This window comes from Somniosus microcephalus, chromosome 4 (assembly GCF_052327205.1).
Source record: "Somniosus microcephalus isolate GS21.2 chromosome 4, FLI_Smic_1.0, whole genome shotgun sequence".
NCBI classification, from domain to species: domain Eukaryota; kingdom Metazoa; phylum Chordata; class Chondrichthyes; order Squaliformes; family Somniosidae; genus Somniosus; species Somniosus microcephalus.
Window position 1 is genome coordinate 256,169,507 of NC_140990.1, and position 22,404 is coordinate 256,191,910.

The following is a 22,404-nucleotide window of genomic DNA, read 5'->3' on the forward strand; positions in this document are numbered from 1 at the left end:
CTTCTCTGGCGTTAGAAACTTGTTGAGCATGGAGAAGGTTAGACAGAGAGCAGAGCGCTTCAGCACTGAGGCTCTGGACCAGTTGGTGGCTGCAGTTGAGCGCCGTCGAGATGTCCTGTATCCGGACAATGGCAAGAGGCCGAATCAGAAGGCTTACCGACGATCTTGGAGGGAGGTTGCTGTGAGTGTCAACTCCAGCAGCATGGCGACCAGGACCCCTGTTCAGTGCAGGAAGAAATTCAACGACCTCACACGGATCGTTAGGGTGAGTGATGGTTTAGCAAACTTCTGATTCCCTCCATCTGCAGCTGACTTCGGGCACCCTGTTGCCATGATGCCCCAATGGCCATCTGTCAGCAAGCACCCATGGCCCTTTCTGGGCACACACATGGACAGATGTCTCAAGGCCTCATGTAAGGGCTCTTTCACCATGGGGGGCATGCGATGATGTCTCAAGGCCTCATGTAAGGGCTCTTTCACCATGGGGGGCATGCGATGATGTCTCAAGGCCTCATGTAACGGCTCTTTCACCATGGGGGGCATGCGATGATGCCTCAAGGCCTCATGTAACACAACTTCCCCTTCTTTCCTCTCCAGGCCAAGCTGGCGGCCAGGCGAAGGGACCACTTTCAAACCGGTGGCGGGCCTCCACAAGTGGTCCCTCTCACGGATCTGGAGGAGAGAGTGCACCAGATTCTTGGAGGACGTCTGTCTGGTCCTGTGACCACTGCATCTGCCGACCCCATTTCCGACAGCAAGGGTAAGACTCTCACCTTTTTCACCTGTTGCCTTCCACTTGGTCCCCCCGCCAGCATGCTTCCTCAGTGTGCAGCCATGTCAGAGCCTTGCCGCAATCTGGCATGCCTTTCCGCAAACCTGTCCTTTTGTTAAAGCCACTCTTCCACTTCCCTGCTTTCAGATGAATCAGCACCAACTCGGACTCAACGCACTGAAGCTGCCAGTGCCAGTGCCACCGGAGGCGAGGAGCAGGAGGAATCCGGACCAGCCGTTGCAGAATCCGGGGAGCGGACACATCTACAGACTGGGGATAGTAGTCCCCTGGAGGGGAGGGGGGGGCTCTGAGGATGAACCAGTTGCTGGAACAAGTGGCATGCAGCAACGCAAGGGGGATAGGCAAGTTCGGCCACCGTCTCCCCGGAGGGCAAGGCAGGTAGTTATGACTGCTGCTCAGAGTGCAGAGGAGGCGCATCGCCTGGGTGAAATGAGCAAACAGGCCCGGCTCAGACACATGGAGCTGATGGCTGCAGTGGAGAAGATGCCTCAGTCAATAGATTCACTGGCTAAGAGTATGTTGGACTTCGGGGCAACAATGGAGAGGACTCTCCAGGGCTTCGGGGCAACAATGGACAGGTCTATCCAGGGCTTCGGGGCAACAATGGACAGGTCTATCCAGGGCTTCGGGCCAACAATGGAGAGGACTATCCAGGGCTTCAGCCCAACAATGGAGAGGACTGTCCAGGGCTTTGAGGCCGCTATGGAAAGGACTGTTCAGGGCTTCGGACAATCCCTGGAAAGGTCTGTCCAGGGCTTGTCCGAGGCAGTGGAGCGGTCGGCACCTGCCTTGTCCGAAGCAATGGAAAGAACTGTCCAGGGCTTCTCCGAAGCACTGGCACCTGGCACACAGGTCCTCACTGTTGCCACGCAGTCACTTGCTGGGCTCGTCCACACCCAGATTGAGGCAACGCGATCTCTCACTGCAGCCACCCTCTCTGCATCAGTTAGGATCACCCCGGGCCCTTCCAGTCCCATACAAGGCCAGGAATCAGTGGAGCATGCGATTGTGGCGGATGAGCCGAGCCGGTCCCCTCAGATAGCCAGTGTGTCATCCGACCATGGTGCAGGTGTCCTCTCTCGGCAGGAGACCATTGCATATGCCAGCGCTGGGACGTCTGCAGTGCAGCTGCCACCACCTGCAGGGCACACTGCTTCCAGCCATGGTCACATCAAGCATCCTGCATCCGCACCCTCCAAGCCCAGAAGTCGGCCAGGCCGTCCCTCAGGAGCTTCTGCGCTTCCACACAGTCAGCAGGCGTCCCCCAGCCTTGAGCCCGCCACTGGGGTCCAATTACGTAGGAGCAGCAGGGAGGGAAGGGACCGGCCGCGAAAGAGAAGTCATTCTCCCTCAAGGGGCCAGTTGTAGAGGGAGGTGCTGAGACATTTCTTTGTCCAAATTCAAGGACACCCTCACCTGTTGTTATATTTGCAGAAGGTTTGTTGAGTTTTGCGGCTTTGTCGAAGAGTTCACAGTTATTTTGTTGCTTATGGTTTCTGTTGACATGACATTGTTTTGCTGTAATGAAAGACTTTTGTGACAACAGAAGTTTCAATGTGGCATGGTGCATGTGACTACTTTCAGTGATGCTGGCATTCAGAGGCCGTCAAACATCCAAAGTGCGCAGGAGTTAAGACTCTCATCATTCCGCCAGAGGGGTCTCGAAACGAGTCCTGATGAGCCTCTGACGTATGGCCCTTCCACTTTCAGGAGCCCTTCCATCTTCCTCCTCCTCCTCCTCCGCCTGCTCTTCCTCCTCCTCCTCCTCCTGCTCTTCATCCTCCTCCCCCTCCTCCTCCTCCTCCTCCGCCTGCTCTTCCTCCTCCTCCTCATCCTCTGCCTGCTCTTCGTCCTCCTCCCCCTCCTCCTCCGCCTGCTCTTCCTCCTCCTCCTCCTCCTGCTCTTCGTCCTCCTCCCCCTCCTCCTCCTCCTCCGCCTGCTCTTCCTCCTCCTCCTCATCCTCTGCCTGCTCTTCGTCCTCCTCCCCCTCCTCCTCCGCCTGCTCTTCCTCCTCCTCCTCCTCCTGCTCTTCGTCCTCCTCCTCCTCCTCCTCCGCCTGCTCTTCCTCCGCCTGCTCTTCCTCCTCCTCCTCATCCTCCTCCTCCGCCTGCTCTTCCTCCTCCTCCTCCTCCTCCGCCTGCTCTTCCTCCTCCTCTTCCGCCTGCTCTTCGTCCTCCTCCTCCTCCTCCTCCTCCTCCGCCTGCTCTTCTTCCTCCTCCTCCTCCTCATCCTCCTCCTCCGCCTGCTCTTCGTCCTCCTCCCCCTCCTCCTCCTCTGCCTGCTCTTCGTCCTCCTCCCCCTCCTCTTCGTCCTCCTCCCCCTCCTCCTCCTCTGCCTGCTCTTCCTCCTCCTCCTCATCCTCCTCCTCCGCCTGCTCTTCGTCCTCCTCCTCCTCCTCCTCCGCCTCCTCATCCTCCTCCTCCGCCTGCTCTTCGTCCTCCTCCCCCTCCTCCTCCTCCTCCTCTGCCTGCTCTTCGTCCTCCTCCCCCTCCTCCTCCTCTGCCTGCTCTTCCTCCTCCTCCTCATCCTCCTCCTCCGCCTGCTCTTCGTCCTCCTCCTCCTCCTCCTCCTCCTCCTCTGCCTCCTCATCCTCCTCCTCCGCCTGCTCTTCGTCCTCCTCATCCTCCTCCTCCGCGTGCTCTTCATCCTCCTCCTCCTCCTCCGCCTGCTCTTCCTCCTCCTCCTCATCCTCCTCCTCCGCCTGCTCTTCGTCCTCCTCCTCCTCCTCCTCCTCTGCCTCCTCATCCTCCTCCTCCGCCTGCTCTTCGTCCTCCTCCCCCTCCTCCTCCTCCTCCTCTGCCTGCTCTTCGTCCTCCTCCCCCTCCTCCTCTTCCGCCTGCTCTTCGTCCTCCTCCTCCTCCTCCTCCTCCTCCGCCTGCTCTTCTTCCTCCTCCTCCTCCTCATCCTCCTCCTCCGCCTGCTCTTCGTCCTCCTCCCCCTCCTCCTCCTCCTCCTCTGCCTGCTCTTCGTCCTCCTCCCCCTCCTCTTCGTCCTCCTCCCCCTCCTCCTCCTCTGCCTGCTCTTCCTCCTCCTCCTCATCCTCCTCCTCCGCCTGCTCTTCGTCCTCCTCCTCCTCCTCCTCCTCTGCCTCCTCATCCTCCTCCTCCGCCTGCTCTTCGTCCTCCTCCCCCTCCTCCTCCTCCTCCTCTGCCTGCTCTTCGTCCTCCTCCCCCTCCTCTGCCTGCTCTTCCTCCTCCTCCTCATCCTCCTCCTCCGCCTGCTCTTCGTCCTCCTCCTCCTCCTCCTCCTCTGCCTGCTCTTCCTCCTCCTCCACCTGCTCTTCCTCCTCCTCATCCTCCTCCTCCGCGTGCTCTTCATCCTCCTCCTCCTCCTCCGCCTGCTCTTCCTCCTCCTCCTCATCCTCATCCTCCTCCTCCTCCGCCTGCTCTGCTGGTTGTTGAGGGACAGGTGGAATTGGCTGGGGGCGTCGATTCGCCAAGTTGTGGAGCATGCAGCAGACGACGATGATGTGTCCCACTTGCTCCGGCGAGTACTGCAGGGATCCCCCCGAATGTTCCAGACATCGGAAACGCTTTTTGAGAACACCAATAGTGTGCTGTTCACTGTGCCTGGTTGCCTGATGGCCGCTGTTGATCAGCTCTTCTGCTGGGGTGTCGGCCACACGGAGTGTTGTCATCAGCCATGGGCAGGGAGGATAGCCCTTGTCCCCAGTAAGCCAGCCTCGTGTTCGAGCCAGCCCCTCAAAAAGGTAACAAACTGTGGTCAACCGCAGGATAAAGGCATCGTGGCTGCACCCTGGGAAATGCGCGTTGACTGCCATGATGATTTGGCAGTGGTCACAGACCAGCTGCACGTTGAGGGAGTGGAACCCCTTGCGGTTGCGGAAGTCCTATGGATGCTGGCATGGCGCCCTCAAAGCCACGTGTGTGCTGTCAGTCGCCCCCTGCACCATGGGGAAGTCCGCAATAGAAGCGATACCCTGCGCGCGCTCCGCCTGCTTGTGCAGGGTCAGAGGGAAGGTCATGAATTGACGCCTTCGCCTATAAAGGGCATCTGTAACTTGCCGGATGCAACAGTGGACTGCAACCTGAGCGATAGTCGCAATGTCCCCAATGGCTGACTGAAAGGATCTGTTGGCATAAAAATTGAGGCCATCAGTCAGTTTAGCGAACACGGACAGAGAGGTCCTGCACCGTTCACGCGGCTGCAGATCCTCAGCAAGCAGGTGGCACAGATCAGTAACAATGTCCCTCCAGAATCGGAGCCTTCGCAAACACTGCTCCTCCGACATGTCAAGGCTTGACACCTGCTGCCTAAAGACCCTCGCAGCATACCGTCGGATTGGCCGACCTCCATTGCCCCTCCTCCTTCTGGCCAATCCCGGCCCTCTCTCCCGCCGTCTCTCTGCCCCTTCACAGTGTTGGGCTATGAGGCCGTCGCACTCCAAAGCAGCTCCCATTCCGATGCCAGTTGGTCAAAAGGCTTTTAGGTGCAGTGCTCCAACTGCTCCGGACAGGTTTGAAGGTCCCAAGTACTCTAAAGCTAAATTCCCAAAACTCTGCTCCACAGTAGCTCGCCAACTCTCTCCAGCAACGATCGCAATGAGCAGGCCAAGTGGCTGAAGCTTCTGCACTAGAGCTGTCCCCTTTAAATAGCACCCCCTACTCCGAGAAGGGCCTGCTAGCGCTCCCTCGAACTGTCACTAATAGCGCTAGGCATTAAGGCTCCGGGCGCCACCCAATATGCGCTCAGGCGCTCCTAAGAGGCGTTGCACACTGAAATTACGTCATGATCTGCTTTCGCTCGCGGGCGCGCGCAAACACTTAGCGCAGGCGTTAAATGTATAGTCAATATGCGAGTTGTCGCTATCTTCATAGCGACTGCCCCAACATAGGGTATCGCCCCAATTCTAGGTCTCTTTAGGCGCTCAACGCCGGCGCTACCAACCGAATTTCTAGGCCTATGATCACTGTTCACTAAATGTTCCCCTACTGACACTTGCTCCACTTGACCCACCTCATTCCCCAGAACCAGATCCAGCAATGCCTCCTTCTTCGTTGGGCCGGAAACATACTAATCAAGAAAGTTCTCCTGAACACATTTCAGGAATTCTTCCCCATCTCTGCCCTTTACATTATTATCCCAGTCTATATTAGTACCTTCTATATACAGTAATAAGTCATTTTTAATTTGAGATTGGTTACAAAATTCTTTTACAGCAAAATAAATAGTGGACATCCCTGTAAGTTAGTTTATTTAGATTTCCTGTATGCCTTTGACAAAGTCTCACAGGAAAGACTATTTTTAAAGCTAAAATCAATGGGAATCCAAGACTGAATCTGGAACTGGATATGAAATTGGATTAAAAAAAGAAAGGAATACTTGTGACAGATGTAGTGTCAGACTAGGCGAAGGAAGAGGGGGGAGTGTTGACTGACGTACTGCAGGGTCAATAATTGGTTCTGTGTGTTTTCTATTTACATAAAATGACTTGGATACAGAACACAATTTTAAGCTAAAATAGGGCTGCAACAGAGATAGAGCATGCAGTTAAGATTTTGCATGTAGAATTCTGTTGTGTATATGTAACTGGGACGACACATGAAATTTAACACTGAAGTGCATAGTATTGTATATTGTTAGAAAGACTGAACAACAAAATGATCCATGAAGATAAGAGAATTAGCAACAAGACTTTGAGAAAGTGTGAGAGTGATAGTAGACACAGCAGTTTCAATGTTGAGATAATATTGTGAAGCATTTAAAAAATCAAATAGAGTACTAGCGACATAGTTAAAACAGTGGTGTGTAAATCTACAAAGGCTAAGCTGAGGCTTTATAATGTACTGGTTAGACCACAATTCAGGTATATGCTGACAAGGGTACAGAGAAGAGCAACAATCATTTCCCAAATGTAAAAGAAAGAAGCTTTAAGGAAAGATTAGAGAAACTAACTCTATAGTCATGAGAGAAGGTGATCAAAGGAGGAACCTCATTGATATATATGTATTAAATGGCATAAATATAGGGAAAAAAGATTATTTTAATGTTAGTCACTCCAGAACAAGAAGACATACATTTGAGGCTGCCTATGGTCTTCAAAGGGAACTTGAAAGGTAATCGCAGGTCTGATTCCTCAGCTTCAGCTCTATCCTCGAGATCTGAACTTCGTGGGCTGTACATTCGCTTTCTGTATTGTGACGGCCTATGAAAGCCTCTTATTCAAGATTCGTTGCAGCTGGGGATACCAGTCTGTCAGTGAATGCAGATTTGCTGCAAGCATTCAAAGGGGAGCTGGATGGGCTCTTGTGAGTGGAAGACCTCTCCAGGTGGGTTGGTTGACAGTCACTTTGATCTTCTGGAACTTAATTGATTGCCTGCAGTGTTTTTTTTTAATATTCATTCTCAGGATGTGGGCTTCATTGGCAAGGCCAGCATTTATTGCTCATCCCTAGTTGCCCTTGAGAAGGTGGTGGTGAGCCGCCTTCTTGAACCGCTGCAGTCCATATGGTGAAGGTATTCCCACAGTGCTATTGGGAAGGGAATTCCAGGATTTTGAACCAGCGCTGATGTAGGCACAGGCTCAGCATAATAATGTAAATGAGGTGGGAGGTGCTATTTCAACTTCCCACCTCAATTTTCTTTAACTTTGCCCGTGGGAATCCTAACAGAGGTGCGCCCAATTGGAGGGGTGCTGAAACAAAGGGCAATCCCAAGAAATTTAGTGGTGGGGCTTGCGCCAAGACCCTTCGATGACTGGATCTCCTCTGGAGTCCTGGGGCCACCAAAAGCTGAATGGAGGCAGAATATTATTTGAGATTGGTAAAATAAATTGCCACCTCCTCCCTTCCCAGCCGCAGTGAAAAGACTATTTTTATGGTTTAGGTCAGGAAATGTGAACCTTCTGGAACAGCAACAGGTGCACTGCACTAGCTCCAAGAGGAAAATCAGCCCCTATCATTTTTTATCTCAACTCTCTGCCTTCTCCCTCCCAACCAATTTTGTAACCATGCCACAAAATTCCTTCCAATTCCATGCACCATAATTTTGGCTACTGATTTCTTGTGTACAATCTTATCAGATTCCTTTAAAAAATATATCAATACGACATTCATTAATCCTCTTCTATCTACAGCCCCATTAAGAATCAAAAAAGTGTATTAAAAAGTTAAAGGGACTAAAAGTAAAAAAAGTCACCAGGCCCAGATTGTAGGCATCTCAGAAAACTGAACATTCGGCAGGAGATGGCAGAGGTATTAACCATAATTTTCCACAGGGCTTTGAAAACAGAAATTATGCCAAAGGATTGGTAGGTTGTAAATGTTATACTCCTGTTTAAGAAAGGAGAATGGGACAACTGAGAAAGTTAGAAGTCAGTTAGTCTTGCCTCAGTTGTAGATAAATTTCAAGTCATATGGAGTGAAATTAGCAAACACTAGCTATGGGCTAATCATGGACAGTCAGCATGGATTTGTAAAGTGTAGATTGTGCTCAACTAATTTAATTGAATTTTTGAGGAATTCATAGAGCTTATAAACAAAGGAAATCCATTTGATGCTGTATATCTGAATTTTCCAAAGGTATTTGATAAGGTAGCCTATAAGAGACTTGTTACAAAGATTGAAGCACATGGTATTAAAAGAGAATGGATAAATGCATCTGGGGCCAGAAAGTAAAGAATGGTGCATTTTGGCTTAGTGCGACGTGGGCAGAGGTGTACTCCAAGGATCTATGTTGGGATCTCTATTGTTTTCCTTTCTGTAAGGCATGGACACAAGATGAATGATATTAAATTTGTTGATACCAATAAATTAGGGGGCATGGTTTTCAAAATTTATAAAATGTTGTTGGAATATCCAACTCAATGCAACCCTTAGATGCAAAAACCCTTTCAGTTCAGAACAAAAAACACCCAGTTAGGCTTCTCCTCTTATGCGAGAATCAAGTTGCAAATGAGTATTTTGATTGACCCTTGAAATAAGCAGTTGTATGTTCTATCCATCATGAGTGTGGGGCAGGCTTGATGGAACAGATGGGCCTAGAAATTCAGTATAGCCACCTTTGGGGCGGTAAAGTTAGCGCCCGCCGGAAAGTGGAGGCCACTTCGCCGAAATTCAGTAGCTTTGGCCAAGGAGTTTGGGCGAGCGCTGAAACTGGCGTTGCACTCCTATCTTTAGGCGCTAAGCCGGCGGTGCGGACTGATAACGCCGAGGCCGGGCGCAGCGCAGGTGCGGTCATGTTTTGATTGACAGCAGACACCCTGACGCCGGCCAGCTCTTAAAGGGGGAAGGGTCGACTTTGTCTGCAGCCACGCCCTGAATAGTGGAGCCCTGCAGCTAGGCCTGAACACTGCTGGTGGACCCAAATAGCGCCTGAAGCCATGCAGAAGGCCCGTGAACAAGCGCAGCGCTTCTCAGAGCATGCTTTGAGGGTGCTGCTTAGGGGGTTGGAAAAGAACAGAGAGATCTTGTGCCCGGACAGTGGCAAGAAGGCTCCCAGGAGGCAGTACAGGAGAGCCTGGAGGGAAATCGCCCTGAGGGTGTCAGCCAACAGCGATGTCCCCAGGACTGCTGACCAATGCCGCAAGAAGTTCAACGACCTCAGTCGGTTGGTCAGGGTGAGTACCCTTTCCAGTGTCCTCCTCATCCTTGCATGTGCACCTCACATTATGGGCAAAGGGACCTCAAAGGCCTAATGGCCAGCCCTCCTCCCGCAGCTATGGCACTGGCATGATCATCAATAGCACTCTCTGCACTTAACACACTGGCCAAGCTATTCGACCATGGGAGGCAGTGCACACAACAACAGGGCACCACACTGTACTTAGAGGCCGTCCTTTCTCTTGCAGGCCAAGCTGGCGCGGAATTTGAAGAGCCAGACTGTCACCAGGGGAGGCCGTCCCCAGTTCCAGCAGCTCAGTCAGCTGGGGGAGAGCGTGGCTCGACTCGTGCGTGGCCGGGTGACTGGCCCCGTTGCTATTGGCGATGCCGACCCTGTGCTGGGACCCAATGGTAAGGACATGACCGTTTGGACCTCTGGTTCCCCTTGCGCTTCAGATCTACATCCTTTGCCACTGTCCCACCAATGCGCATAATGGCACTACTCATGCCTCCCTCGCTGACGCCCTGTCCTCACTCTAAAGCTACTCTTGTGCCTTCCTGCTTTCAGCTGGTGAGGAGGAGGTCCCTGAAGCTGAGAGTGCCAGTCCCTCGGAAGAGGAGGACGACGAGGACCAAGAGGAAGGCGGCACATCGGGGGAACCCTCATCCGCGCCAGGGGATGGCAATGGAGGGGACACGTCTTGCCTGGAGGAGAGCCAGGGGGAAGTGTTGCAGGGGGGTGTAGCTCCTGGGCCCAGTGGCGTCCAGGCACGCGGGAAGGGTCGGGCAGCACGGCTGCCTTCTCCCCAGAGGGGGAAAGTGTTGCAGGGGAGGGCAGTTGCTGGGCCCAGTGGCGTCCAGGCACGCGGGAAGGGTTGGGCAGCACGGCTGCCTTCTCCCCAGAGGGGGGAAGTGTTGCAGGGGAGGGCAGTTGCTGGGCCCAGTGGCGTCCAGGCACGCGGGAAGGGTCGGGCAGCTCGGCGGCCTTCTCCCCAGAGGGAGAGTCCGCCCTCCAGTCCGGAGACGGTCCTCGCCCAGGGGGTGCGCCTCCTTGATGAAATGTCCGCGGCCTCGGAGCGGCGCCACAACGAGTTCATGGGGGTTGTGGGACAGTTGCCTCAGGCCATTGAGTCCCTGGCTCATAGTGTGGCCAATTTCGGGGACTCACAGGCCAGGGGTGTCGAGCAACTCGCGGCAGCACAGGCCAGGGGTGTCGAGCAACTCGCGGCAGCACAGGCCAGGGGTGTCGACCAACTCGCGGCAGCACAGGACGCGAGTCGCGAGTTCATGAGTGGTGCCGTCCAGACACTGGCTGATCTGATGCGGGCACAGACCAGGGCAGTTCGCGCACTCACTTCTGCCACACTCGCTGTGTCACGGAAGCATCGCCAGGGCACCCGCCGCCCTGCTGCAGCACAGCGGTCTGGCCTTCACCAGGTTGCTGCGCTTGCTGCAGTGCCAGGCCGGCCGAGTGCCAGTGTCTCTGGCGACCAGCGAGCGCCTGGCATCAGCCAGCTTGCCCTCATTGCTGCAGCTGCCACTGCCACTCCCCCAGCCAAGGTGCGACGAGCTGCTGGAGAGACTGATGCTGGCCAGCCACAGCTGCAGCAGTCAGCAGCCGGCCCCTCCAGGGCCGGACCTCGTCTAGGCCGACCCCCAAGGGCATCTGCCGTCACGCATTGTGCCCCTCAGGAGCCTTCCCCCAGCCTTGCAACACCCACAGGGCCCAGGTTGAGGCGGAGCAACAGGTCGGGCAGGGGCCGGAGAAGCCTGCACAAGGACTCGCCCTCTCGGCACACCAAGTAGAGTGTGTTGCCAAATGTTTTTTTATATGGGGGTGTTTGTGTTCTGGAGGGGGGGGGCTTATTTTGGTAAGGCCGAGGATGAAGGCCAATTGGAAGGACAATTTTTGTTATTCCTCCCCAGGTTGTGGGAGTGAGATATGTTTTTGACTGTTTTTTGGGGGTCTTGTCTGTTTTTCTGTTTCATGTGGGAAGGGCCCTGAGTTTGTTAAATAAAGCTTTTTATTTATTCAGCTTGTCCAGGTGTCATGTTTCAAGTGGTTGTTGCATTAACCGGCTGAGGGCTTGCGGAGCGGCTGCATTCAGGTGCGTTCATTGCCACAAGCCATTCCCTGACAGGGGGCCTAGAAGTGTCGTTCAATAAGCCGCCGGCGGACGGCCCTTGGACCTTGTGGCTCCCTCCTGGGCTGGTACTCCTCCTCCTCCTCCTCCTCCTCATGGTCCTCCTGCTCGTCCTCCTGAGGTGGTGGTCCAACGCGAGGTGGCAGTGCCTGAGTCCTGTGGATAGCCAGGTTGTGCAGCATGCAGCAAACGACGACGAACTGGGAGACTCTATCCGGCGAATACTGTAGAGATCCGCCGGAACGATCCAGGCAGCGGAACCGTTGCTTGAGGACGCCAATCGTTTGCTCTATGATGTTCCTTGTGGCTTGATGGCTTTCATTGTATGCCTCCTCCGCAGGGGTCCTGGGCGCGCGGAGCGGGGTCATGAGCCATGTACACAAAGGGTAGCCCTTGTCCCCAATAAGCCATCCCCTTGGTGGAGGCTGTGCCTGGAACATGTCAGCCACAGTAGTCTGGCGCAGGATAAATGTATCGTGGCTGCTTCCTGGAAAGCGGGCATTGACAGCTAGGATGCGCTGCCTGTGGTCACACACCAGCTGTACATTGAGGGAATGGTAGCCCTTCCGGTTGCGGTAATCCTCGGCATTGTCGATAGGTGCCCGCATAGCCACATGCGTGCAGTCAATGGCGCCCTGCACCATGGGGAAGTCGGCGATCCTGGCAAATCCGACTGCACGCTGCTCCTGCCTCTCTAGGGTCATGGGGAAGGAGATGAATTGGTGTCTCCTTGCGAAAAGGGCATCGGTGACCTGCCGGATGCAGCGATGCACGGCGAACTGGGAGATGTTCGCTATGTCCCCAGCAGCGGCTTGGAAGGAGCCGCTTGCATAAAAGTTCAGAGCCACCGTGACCTTCACTTCCACCGACAGAGACGTCCTGCACATCAGCTGTGGACGCAGATCTCTGTGAAGCAGCTGGCAGATCTCTGCAACCACCTCCCTTCTGAAGCGCAGCCTCTTAACACAATGCGCGGCAGTCATGGTGAGATAGGACACCTGCTGCCGGTATTCCCTGAGTGGGTAAGGCCTACGTTGCCGACGCCTGATGGCCCCTCTGCGTCTAGGCATGGCTGGCCCTCTCACACAGCGTCTGCGAGCCCTTCGCACATAATGCTGGAACTGAGGGTTGGAACCCCATGCAGCTCCCATAATAAACTTGCAAACAGTGACATCACAATGAGTCTAATTTCCAAGCTCTGGCCAGAAGCCAAAAATACCTCTCCTATGTTGTCCCAAATCAGGAAGGTCTGTTCCTTGGTCTCTGTCCAGAAATCCAAAGCACTAAAGTCATGGCAGCAAAATGGCTGGCCTTTATAGTTCAGTCTAAGTGCCCTTTAATTAGCGCTCCCCGAGGCCCGCAGGGCCTCTGCTGCGTTCCAGTTCACAGTTCTTAACAGCGCCACGCCCACATTGGGCGGGCGCCACTGAATTTCCGGTTTGGGGCGCACAAACAGCGTTGCACGACGAAATGACGTCATAAGCTGCGGGTGCAAACACTTTGCGCCGGCGCTAAATGTCAACTGAAGTTGGGCGTAGGCGCAGTTCGGACTGCGCCTGGGCGCTAAGTGCCTAGCGCTGGAAATCTACCCCTCTTAAGGCGTTAACGGCTGGCGAACGCTACTGAATTTCTCGGCCTTGGTCTTTTCCTGCCTGTCAATTTTATATGTTTGTTTGTAGTGTTGAGATAGAAATCAAATTGTGAACCAAGTCGTGAAAAGGTTGGCCACTTGCACAAGTACTTTAGAACCAAACAATGAAAGCCATCTTGTGCAAAATACTTTAATATAATACTCTCAATCCCCACTGACTACAGACCTGGCTGTGTGTGACACTGCAATGATTCAATTTCTGGATATGTAATAATTATGCTGTGCATATTATTGAAGTTCATTTTTAAAGCTGCTCTCTTTGTTAAGATTATCTTCTACTTCCGTGGTTGATGTGCTGAAAGGATGGTGACATTATTAAAATAACAGCTTAAAGCAGGCTATATCCTATCAAAAAGGCAGCATTTGAATGCTACTGCACAATACAAAGCTTGAACTGCTAAGGAAAGTCAAGGTTGGAAGCCAAAAGTGGAAGTAAACATCTGATAACACAACTCCTACACAGAAAACATTTCAAATGCACTAAGCCATTGAGCGAGATCGCATCTGAGGTAAGATAACTAATCTAGATTTTGATACAGTTATCAGTTCTGGATCATGTGCTGATCCCCTGTGACATTCTGCAACTAACTGGACTTGTAACCAATGAGAATGCTGTGATATAATACGTTTGATACCCAATACACACTGCACACCTAAGATTATACACAACACTGCAATGATTACCCTTCTGGTTATTTAATCCAGAATTCCAGTTTTTTCTTAGATCTGTGCATGGTATAATAAAAGCAGTTCAGGCAAAGTACCAAATCTGAATATACTGATTGTAATCTATTTTCATGTTCCATTTCACTGGTACGTTTGTAGAGAAATTTAGCTTACGTTCTGCCTTTAAGTGCTTTGGCCCGCTTTTCTTCCTCAAGATCTCCAGGTGACATTGAAGAATTCATTGACTCAGGACTAAGGGGATCTTTCAAATTACTTCGAAAGGAGCAGCCTGGTTCCAGAGTCTACAAAAGAATAATTGTTGACTTATGAAACGTTCTTTTTCTTAAACACAAAGCAAGCAAAAATTATATAAATAAATACTGCATAAGCTGCAACCATATAATAGGTCAATCCTAATCGAATTATTCCACTAATGCTTTCATAAACCTATTTCCACAGAAGTGTTTAGTCCCACAAATTCTAGTTTGGAACCAGTACAGGCTGACAACAGCATACATCAAAGGGCAATAAACAGAGCCCTTTCTTCATTGTGAAACCATCACTAACCTGATCAGTCTTCTGCTACATTTACCATTCATTCACAAGGGCTTCAAACGTTGCTTTTTTAACAAGTTTGTTCAAAGAAAGAAAATAAATGGCAAAATAATGCTCACTTGCAAATGAGAAGCACTATTACTAAGTAACCACAATACAAGCATAACCATTCCCCCTTCCTGTGTGATGTGGGTATTAAAACAAAAACAGTCCAGTAATACTTTAACAGGCTAAAACGTTGCGAACCACAATCAAAAATGGAAAGACTTTTTGGAATGCCAGCAATGCAATGAATTAAAGAGTGTTTTATGGTGCTTTAGATTTTTCTAAATCTACTTTTAATAGATCAAAAAATTACAATAGAAATTACTTGTGCAGTTATATGTTAAAGACAGGTACTGTTAAAGCCAAAATGATCTTCCAAAACTCATGGGGTTTAGGATTGCTTCCATGGCCTGAATCCTACAGTGAGTTTTGAAAGTCCACATATTAATTTATGACACATTCCTTAATTTCATTTTCTGTTCATTTTCTTTCCAATCTATAGTCTGTAGTTTTGGTGATAAATCTGTCCTGACAGTTGCATCAATTACTTGTGCTACTGGCAACACGTCCAGAGAGTCCAGATCTTAATGGGAAAAGGACGTTTTTAAGCTGCATTTTCCCCTGTAAACCAAGGAACTTTTTGCCACTGTTAAATGAGTTCCTGGGTTTACAGACTAAGTACATCAATAAGGTACATCACATGATTGTGTCAGAGGCCTGACTTTAACAAAGCACTGTCATGTTGGACCCAGTTGTACTCAGCTTCATCTACAGTGCCATTTCTGCCATTGCAGAGAGGGCTGCAGGTGTTGCAACTTGTTCCATGTTTTCTATTAAATGTGTTAGAAATGGCAGAAACTAATGTCTGGCAAGTAAAGAGACCATCTCCCGATCCCAAAGTTTACAAAAGATTTTTTTTTAGTTGGACTCCTAGGCCTGCAGATGCTGAAATTCATCATTAATTAAAATGTTCATCCTTTTGCAAAAAATATTACTCAAACTGTAATTTAGTTTTCAAGGACTTGACAATTTAGTTTCTAGCATGAAATTTATAAATATAATAACTGTTATTCTTCTATTTCTGTTACTTATAGACAATAAGTAACTAATCGATACAAAAGGATTAGGTTTATGTTAGGACTTCTTGGAGATGAAGCCAGAAAGATTGCAGAAAAAGAGAAGCTCCAACCACATCACAGTCCTGATAGAAATGAGTGACTGCAGTTGGGTTATGCACTGAGTAAAATTTGAATTAATCAGATATTACTGACACACCTGCCCAGATCAAGGTGCATTTATTTGGATTTTGACATTATGCCCCTTTCAGATTTCATACGACACATTCAAGTTGAAGGAAGTACAGCTGTGGGAGCAAAGAAATCTAAATCACAGCTTCACATTCCGAAATCTCCCAGTTAATCATTACGGTTATGTTACAAGGCTTAAGGAATGTATTGGTGTCAACACACTGCAGGACAAATTGCACTGAAGCTTAATCCTGTCCCAAAACATGTTTTGTGCAATATTCTTAATTTATCAGCTCAAATGTTCCCATCACTATCAATACCAGTAGTTCAGCCTATTGTTCCGTAGCTCAAAATACTTTCTGCAGACAGAAGTCAAGATTTGAAAAATAATAACCGTACTTGTCCTGCTCCAGGGATTCAGTTCAAGTGGATAGCACAAAACTTTTACCTACCCACCATTACATTCTACTGATGTCCCAGTAGCAACACTGTATCTGGGATGGAGTAAGTGTCATAACATTCAGCTGATTCTGATCAGCTTTAAAGCTGAAAACTACTTTTGTAACTTGGAATGTGTGGCATTGCATTGTGGTTCCATTACAGCAGAATTGTAATCTAAAGCAACTGAACTTAAAATACAGTGGCTATCAATGAGACAAAACAAAATCCAGTCCCTTTGCAGAATCCCTGCCATTCATGTGCAATGTATGGCCTAACATCAAGTCATGGTATTCACATTCTAAAGACACAACCCATGCGCTTATTTATTGTCTTTCATGACCTCATGATGTCCCAAAGTGCTTCATAGCTAATTTTAAGTGTAGTCACTGTAGTAATGTAGGGAAATGCATCAGCCAATTTACACAGAGCATAGTCCAACAGCAATAAGATAAATGAGCAGATAATCTGTTTTGCTGATATTGATTGAAGGACACGAGGAGAACTCCCTGCTCTTCTTCAAATTGTCCAATGCAGACAGGGCCTTGGTTCAATGTCTCATCCAAAAAATGGTACCTCCAACATTGCAGCAGTACCTTAGTATTGCACTGAAGTGTCAACCTGGATTACGTGCTAAAGTCTCTGGAGTGTGGTTTGAACCTGCGATTTTCTGAATCTGAGGCAAGAATGCTACCACTAAGTCAAGGCTGCCACCTAACCATATTCTAGGTAGTAAACAATATTCCTGGAACAAGAACAACTTTTTGAGGCTAAGGAGAAGCAAATGATTCCAAATTTTTTTTTTTTTTTTACATACTCTAAACTTACCAGTTTACTTTTAACCAGCTTTTCGATTGCACTGACAAGGTCCGCAGCACTGGGAATTTCAGAAGCGCTCTGACGGGCAGTATGCAAAGAGGACTGCAAGATTAGAAAGGAAGGGAGCAAAACCAGGAGTGAGAGCAGGAAAAGGGAGAAGGAAAATAAAAAGCCATTAGTAATGCCACCAGGAGTAAAAAGGGTAGAGGGAATAGGGCACACAGTTAAGGTAAAAATTTGCAATAGGGCAGTTAAAAATAGCAAAGCATTGTTATAAGCCTCAACATTTTTCTCATAAGAATCAGTTAAAGCAATCCACCAACAGATGCAAAAGGTCTTTACACACTGAGGTAGATTTTCAACTTGCTGCCCGGGTGTAAAATCAGCGTGCGGATCAGCTGCCCATTATACAAACCTCCAGATTTTCATTTCCATTGGTTTCAACAAAAATGAAAATAGTCGGTTTCTATGATGGGTAGTCGATCCACATCGTCGGTTTTAACCCTGGGGGCAAGCTGAAAATTCAGGCACCGTTTGTAAGAAGCCAGCACAATATCTTTGTTGTTTTTGAGGTTTGTTACTGGTAGAGTGCTCATCTTTTGAAACTAATTAGGAACTTGGACAACCAACCTCCATAGCTGAGCAGAAAAATACTATCTACTGGATGATTTAGTGCTTCCTGAATTGCTAACTCATGGTGAGGGGAACTTAGGGTTTTTTTTCCCCACGATTTCCAATTTTTCTACTCTTGACCTTTCAGGGCAACAAGTGGATTGAAAAAAGTGGTAACCTACCCAACCTCTGTGACTGTGTTACTAAAAACTGGAATTCAACATAGCAGACTAGTATTTGGAGTGGCTCACAAAAGTTCATGCTGGTACTGTGCCAGCTTCTCCAAGCTTACCCAAGGTCCACAATGACACCGCAAACTATCTCTGACCACTGTGAACCAAGCCAATGATAAAAACCCTAAGACCAACCAAGAAGTACTGCATTCAGTTTTAAATCATTTTAAGTGAATGTAGACCTATATAGAATCATTCAACATATACATTCTGAAAAACAGACTAATTAGTGTATCCAAAAGGCTTCAAGGAATGATATACAAAAATACAAAGTTGAAGCTGTGTAAAAAAGAGGCAAGGAGATATTTCTTGTTGACAAGTTAATAAAAGGTTCCTTTTGCTGAGCAGAATATATTTATCTGACCAAAAGGGTTGACAATGGGAATTCATGTCAATTGGTGCACATTTGGAAACAGAAAATGAGATTGAATCCATCAGTATGCAATAATATTTACTACAGCTAAAAATAGAATGAGAAGGTTAAGCAAAAAGTGGAGAAGATGACCTGGCACTGTTGAGAAAACAATGGCCTGACACAAAATAAATGCCACTCCAGATTGCCGTGTATTTCAACATTAGAAATTAACTCAGTGCATCAATGGACTGATATCAAGGGAGACTGAGTAGTCATATCACTCCATATGAGAGAGGAAATGAGGTGTAGAGTTCATTGATCCACATCACAATCCAAAGCTGTCTCCAGAGAGCTTGAGGACAGATCTACAGGCCACTAATGAACAAGGATTTTTTTTTATTCGTTCATGGGATGTGGGCGTCGCTGGCAAGGCCAGCATTTATTACCTATCCCTAATTGCCCTTGAGAAAGTGGTGGTGAGCCGCCTTCTTGTACAACTGAGTGGCTTGCTAGGCCATTTCAGAGGGCAGTTAAGAGTCAACCACAATACTGACACCAATGGGTTTCCCAATGGGAATATTCTTTTTTGAGGTGTTAGGAAAAAGAAAAGGAGGTCCTATGGAGTGATGCTAGGCAGATTAGGCTGCATGAAAGATATTCTGTCCCCAGTCAGAAATGACCAAACATTGCTTCAGCAGATGATTAGTGCATGTGGAGGCTCCTATTCCAAAGGAAGCTGGGACAGTAGGCCTGATCGCATTTCTAAGATTTGTGCATGCCTGACTAACTATAATGTCAGAAACACCACAATCACTGTATGTCATGTTTTCACTGTCACTGTGTGAAAGAAGGCACAGGAACTTGAGCAACAGCCCAGGTACCCTGTTTGGTCACATCTGTCATGATGCCACTAACAATATCTGCAGATCCTGGAACACGTACCTGGCAATGACTGTGGGGAACTGACTGGGTCATCAGAAAGCAGATGCAAAAAATGTACCATCTGCTGCATGGACCATCCAGCTACAATGCAGCATACTGTTGGCATAGCCAGTGACGGTACCAGTCAGCTTTAGCCTCAAGTCAATATCTACCTCTTTCCAGTCATGCTGCAATTGAGCTTCCTTTCATTTCATTTGTTGTTTGTTGCCTCTTTGCCCTCTCCTCTTTCAGCCTTGGCAAAGGCAGCCGACAATTTGAGATGTTTTTTCAGCTTTTTCAAAGCATGTAAAAATTCTGCCAGTTCTCTTTCATTGTCTGCTTCTCTTTAAAAGTTTCACACACACACGCAAGTTTATGTTCCCACTACCAGTGTGCTGTATGCACCTATTCCAAATCTGAATCTGGAGCAGTGAATAATTATGATAATGAGCTGACTCAGAACTGAGTACAATTAATCCATTACCATTCTGACAAGATTTGCACCAGTTCAGAACCATTTACAATGGACTTACACCAGTATACAAAAATCATCCTTAGTCTGTCGAATTCAATGAAATTTAAGTAATAGAACATGAGATCGTTTCTTCCGTTCACTTTGAACAATTCAAATCCTGTTCTCTCCCAGGGTTTTTTTGGTACTTGGTGGCTGATAAGTGGTACCTTTTTCTGTTTGGCTTGAAACTGCTTGCATATATTAAATGAAGCTTCTGCCTGCTTTGGATAAGAGCTGCTGGTGCCTCTGATCGCCACCTGTTTTTATGCAATGTCCTGTCCATGCCCATTTCGAGGGTGGAATGGGGGCTAAAATCAGTCCTACTCTCTAATTAAAAAAGGGAACCAAATCAGAACTAAGATTAAAAAATATAACACATGCTACATCACGCAGACTTCTAAAACCAAGGCCAGTAAGTGATGTAAAAGAGAAGCTATATCTCAGAAATACCAAACAAGCTTTCTACAATAAAAGCACCAAAGACCCGGACAAGCTTACAGAAGAGGGCCGGGAAATTTCATGTGGAGCTGGACCCGCTCCACCATTGTAACATCACTGGAATTACTGAAGACACCCAGCTTACATGTGTAAACGAGGTGTAAACGGGGTGTAAACAGGGTGTAAACGAGATGTAAACTAGGTGTAATAGAGATGTAAATGAGGTGTAAATGAGGTGCAAACCAGATGTAAACGAGGTGCAAACGGGGTGTAAATAAGGTGTAAACGAGGTGAAAACGAGATGTAAACAAGGAGTAAACAAGGTGTAAATGAGGTGTAAACAGGGTGTAAATGAGGCGTAAACGAGGTGTAAACAAAGAGTAAACGAGGTGTAAGCATGGTGTAAATGAGGTGTAAACGAGGTATAAATGTGGGGTAAACGTGGTGTAAATGAGGTGTAAATGTGGTGTAAACGTGGTGCAAACGAGGTGTCAATGCGACATAAGCGAGGTGTAAATGAGAGGTAAACGAGGTGTAAATGGGTGTAAATGAGATGTAAATGAGATGTAAACGAGGTGTAAACGAGGTGTAAATGAGATGGAAATGAGGTGTAAATGAGGTGTAAACGAGATGTAAATGAAGTGTAAACGAGATGTAAATGAGGTGTAAACGAGAGGTAAATGAGATGTAAATGAAGTGTAAATGGGGTGTAAATGCGGTGTAAACTCGGTGTAAATGAGGTGTAAATGAGATGTAAATGAAGTGTAAATGAGATGTAAATGAAGTGTAAACGGGGTGTAAATGAGATGTAAACAGGGTGTAAACGGGGTGTAAATGAGATGTAAATGAGGTGTAAATGGGGTGTAAACGGGGTCTAAACGAAATGTAAACGAGGTGTAAACACGGTGTAAATGAGGTGTAAATTAGATGTAAATGAAGTGTAAACGGGGTGTAAACGAGATGTAAACGGGGTGTAAACGAGATGTAAACGAGATGTAAATGGGGTGTAAACGAGGTGTAAACGAGGTGTAAATGAGATGTAAACGAGGTGTAAATGAGATGTAAACGGGGTGTAAACGCGATGTAAACGAGGTGTACATGAGGTGTAAACGAGGTGTAAATGAGATGTAAACGGGGTGTAAATGAGATGTAAATGGGATGTAAACGAGATGTAAACGGGGTGTAAACTAGATGCAAACGAGGTGTAAACGAGATGTGAACGGGGTGTAAATGGGGTGTAAACGGGGTGTAAACGAGATGTAAATGAGGTGTAAACGGGGTGTAAACGAGATGTAAACGAGATGTAAACGGGGTGTAAACGGGGTGTAAATGAAATGTAAATGAGGTGTAAATGAGATGTAAATGGGGTGTAAACGAGATGTAAACGGGGTGTAAATGAGATGTAAATGGGGTGTAAACGCGATGTAAACGAGGTGTACGAGGTGTAAACGAGGTGTAAATGAGATGTAAACGGGGTGTAAATGAGATGTAAACGAGGTGTAAATGAGATGTAAACGGGGTGTAAACGAGATGTAAACGGGGTGTAAACGAGATGTAAACGGGGTGTAAACGAGATGTAAACGGGGTGTAAACGGGGTGTAAATGAGATGTAAATGAGATGTAAACGGGGTGTAAACGGGGTGTAAACGAGATGTAAACGAGGTGTAAACGGGGTGTAAACGGGATGTAAACGAGATGTAAACGAGGTGTAAATGAGATGTAAACGGGGCGTAAACGAGGTGTAAATGAGATGTAAACAGGGTGTAAACGAGATGTAAACGAGGTGTAAATGAGATGTAAACGAGGTGTAAATTAGATGTAAACGGGGTGTAAATGAGATGTAAACGAGGTGTAAATGAGATGTAAATGGGGTGTAAACGAGATGTAAACGGGGTGTAAACGAGATGTAAACGAGCTGTAAATGAGATGTAAACGGGGTGTAAACGAGATGTAAACGAGGTGTAAACGAGATGTAAATGAGATGTAAACGGGGTGTAAACGGGATGTAAACGAGGTGTAAATGGGATGTAAACGGGATGTAAACGGGGTGTAAATGAGGGGTAAACGGAATGTAAATGAGGTGTAAATGAGATGTAAACGAGATGCAAACGAGGTGTAAACGAGGTGTAAACGAGATGTCCGCCGCTTTTCCAGCAGTATTATGGTGGTGGAGTGCGACCAGCTCCAAGGGATTTCCCAGGCGAGAAGTTGTCAGAATTCAGACCACAGAAAAAGAGTGCAACATAAAGTACATAGCAGATCCTACAATGTAAGAATTGAAAATATAACAATTTTTAGGAAGAACCAGATCAAACAAAACTCTAATTTATAGTAAGACCTGAGAGTTCTTGTACAAATTTCCTAACACAAGTAGAGCTATCCAACCAGTCCACAGTAAACAAACCACAGCCA

General features: G+C 48.1%; 1 protein-coding gene across 9 annotated transcripts in view; it reads right to left on the minus strand.

Annotated features, from left to right (window-relative positions):
- kalrna (kalirin RhoGEF kinase a) overlaps positions 1 to 22,404 on the minus strand; it is a 1,017,450-nt gene that overhangs the window by 161,558 nt on the left and 833,488 nt on the right. For 6 of the 9 annotated variants that reach the window (XM_085986273.1, XM_085986274.1, XM_085986272.1 and 3 more), the window contains 2 exons: positions 16,929 to 17,021; positions 13,990 to 14,117 (listed from right to left, as the gene is read on the minus strand). In XM_085986273.1, the coding sequence (XP_085842399.1) occupies positions 13,990 to 14,117; positions 16,929 to 17,021 (221 nt within the window). The remainder of the gene's footprint in view (positions 1 to 13,989; positions 14,118 to 16,928; positions 17,022 to 22,404) is intronic. The other 3 variants (XM_085986275.1, XM_085986276.1, XM_085986279.1) reach the window with 1 other exon arrangement.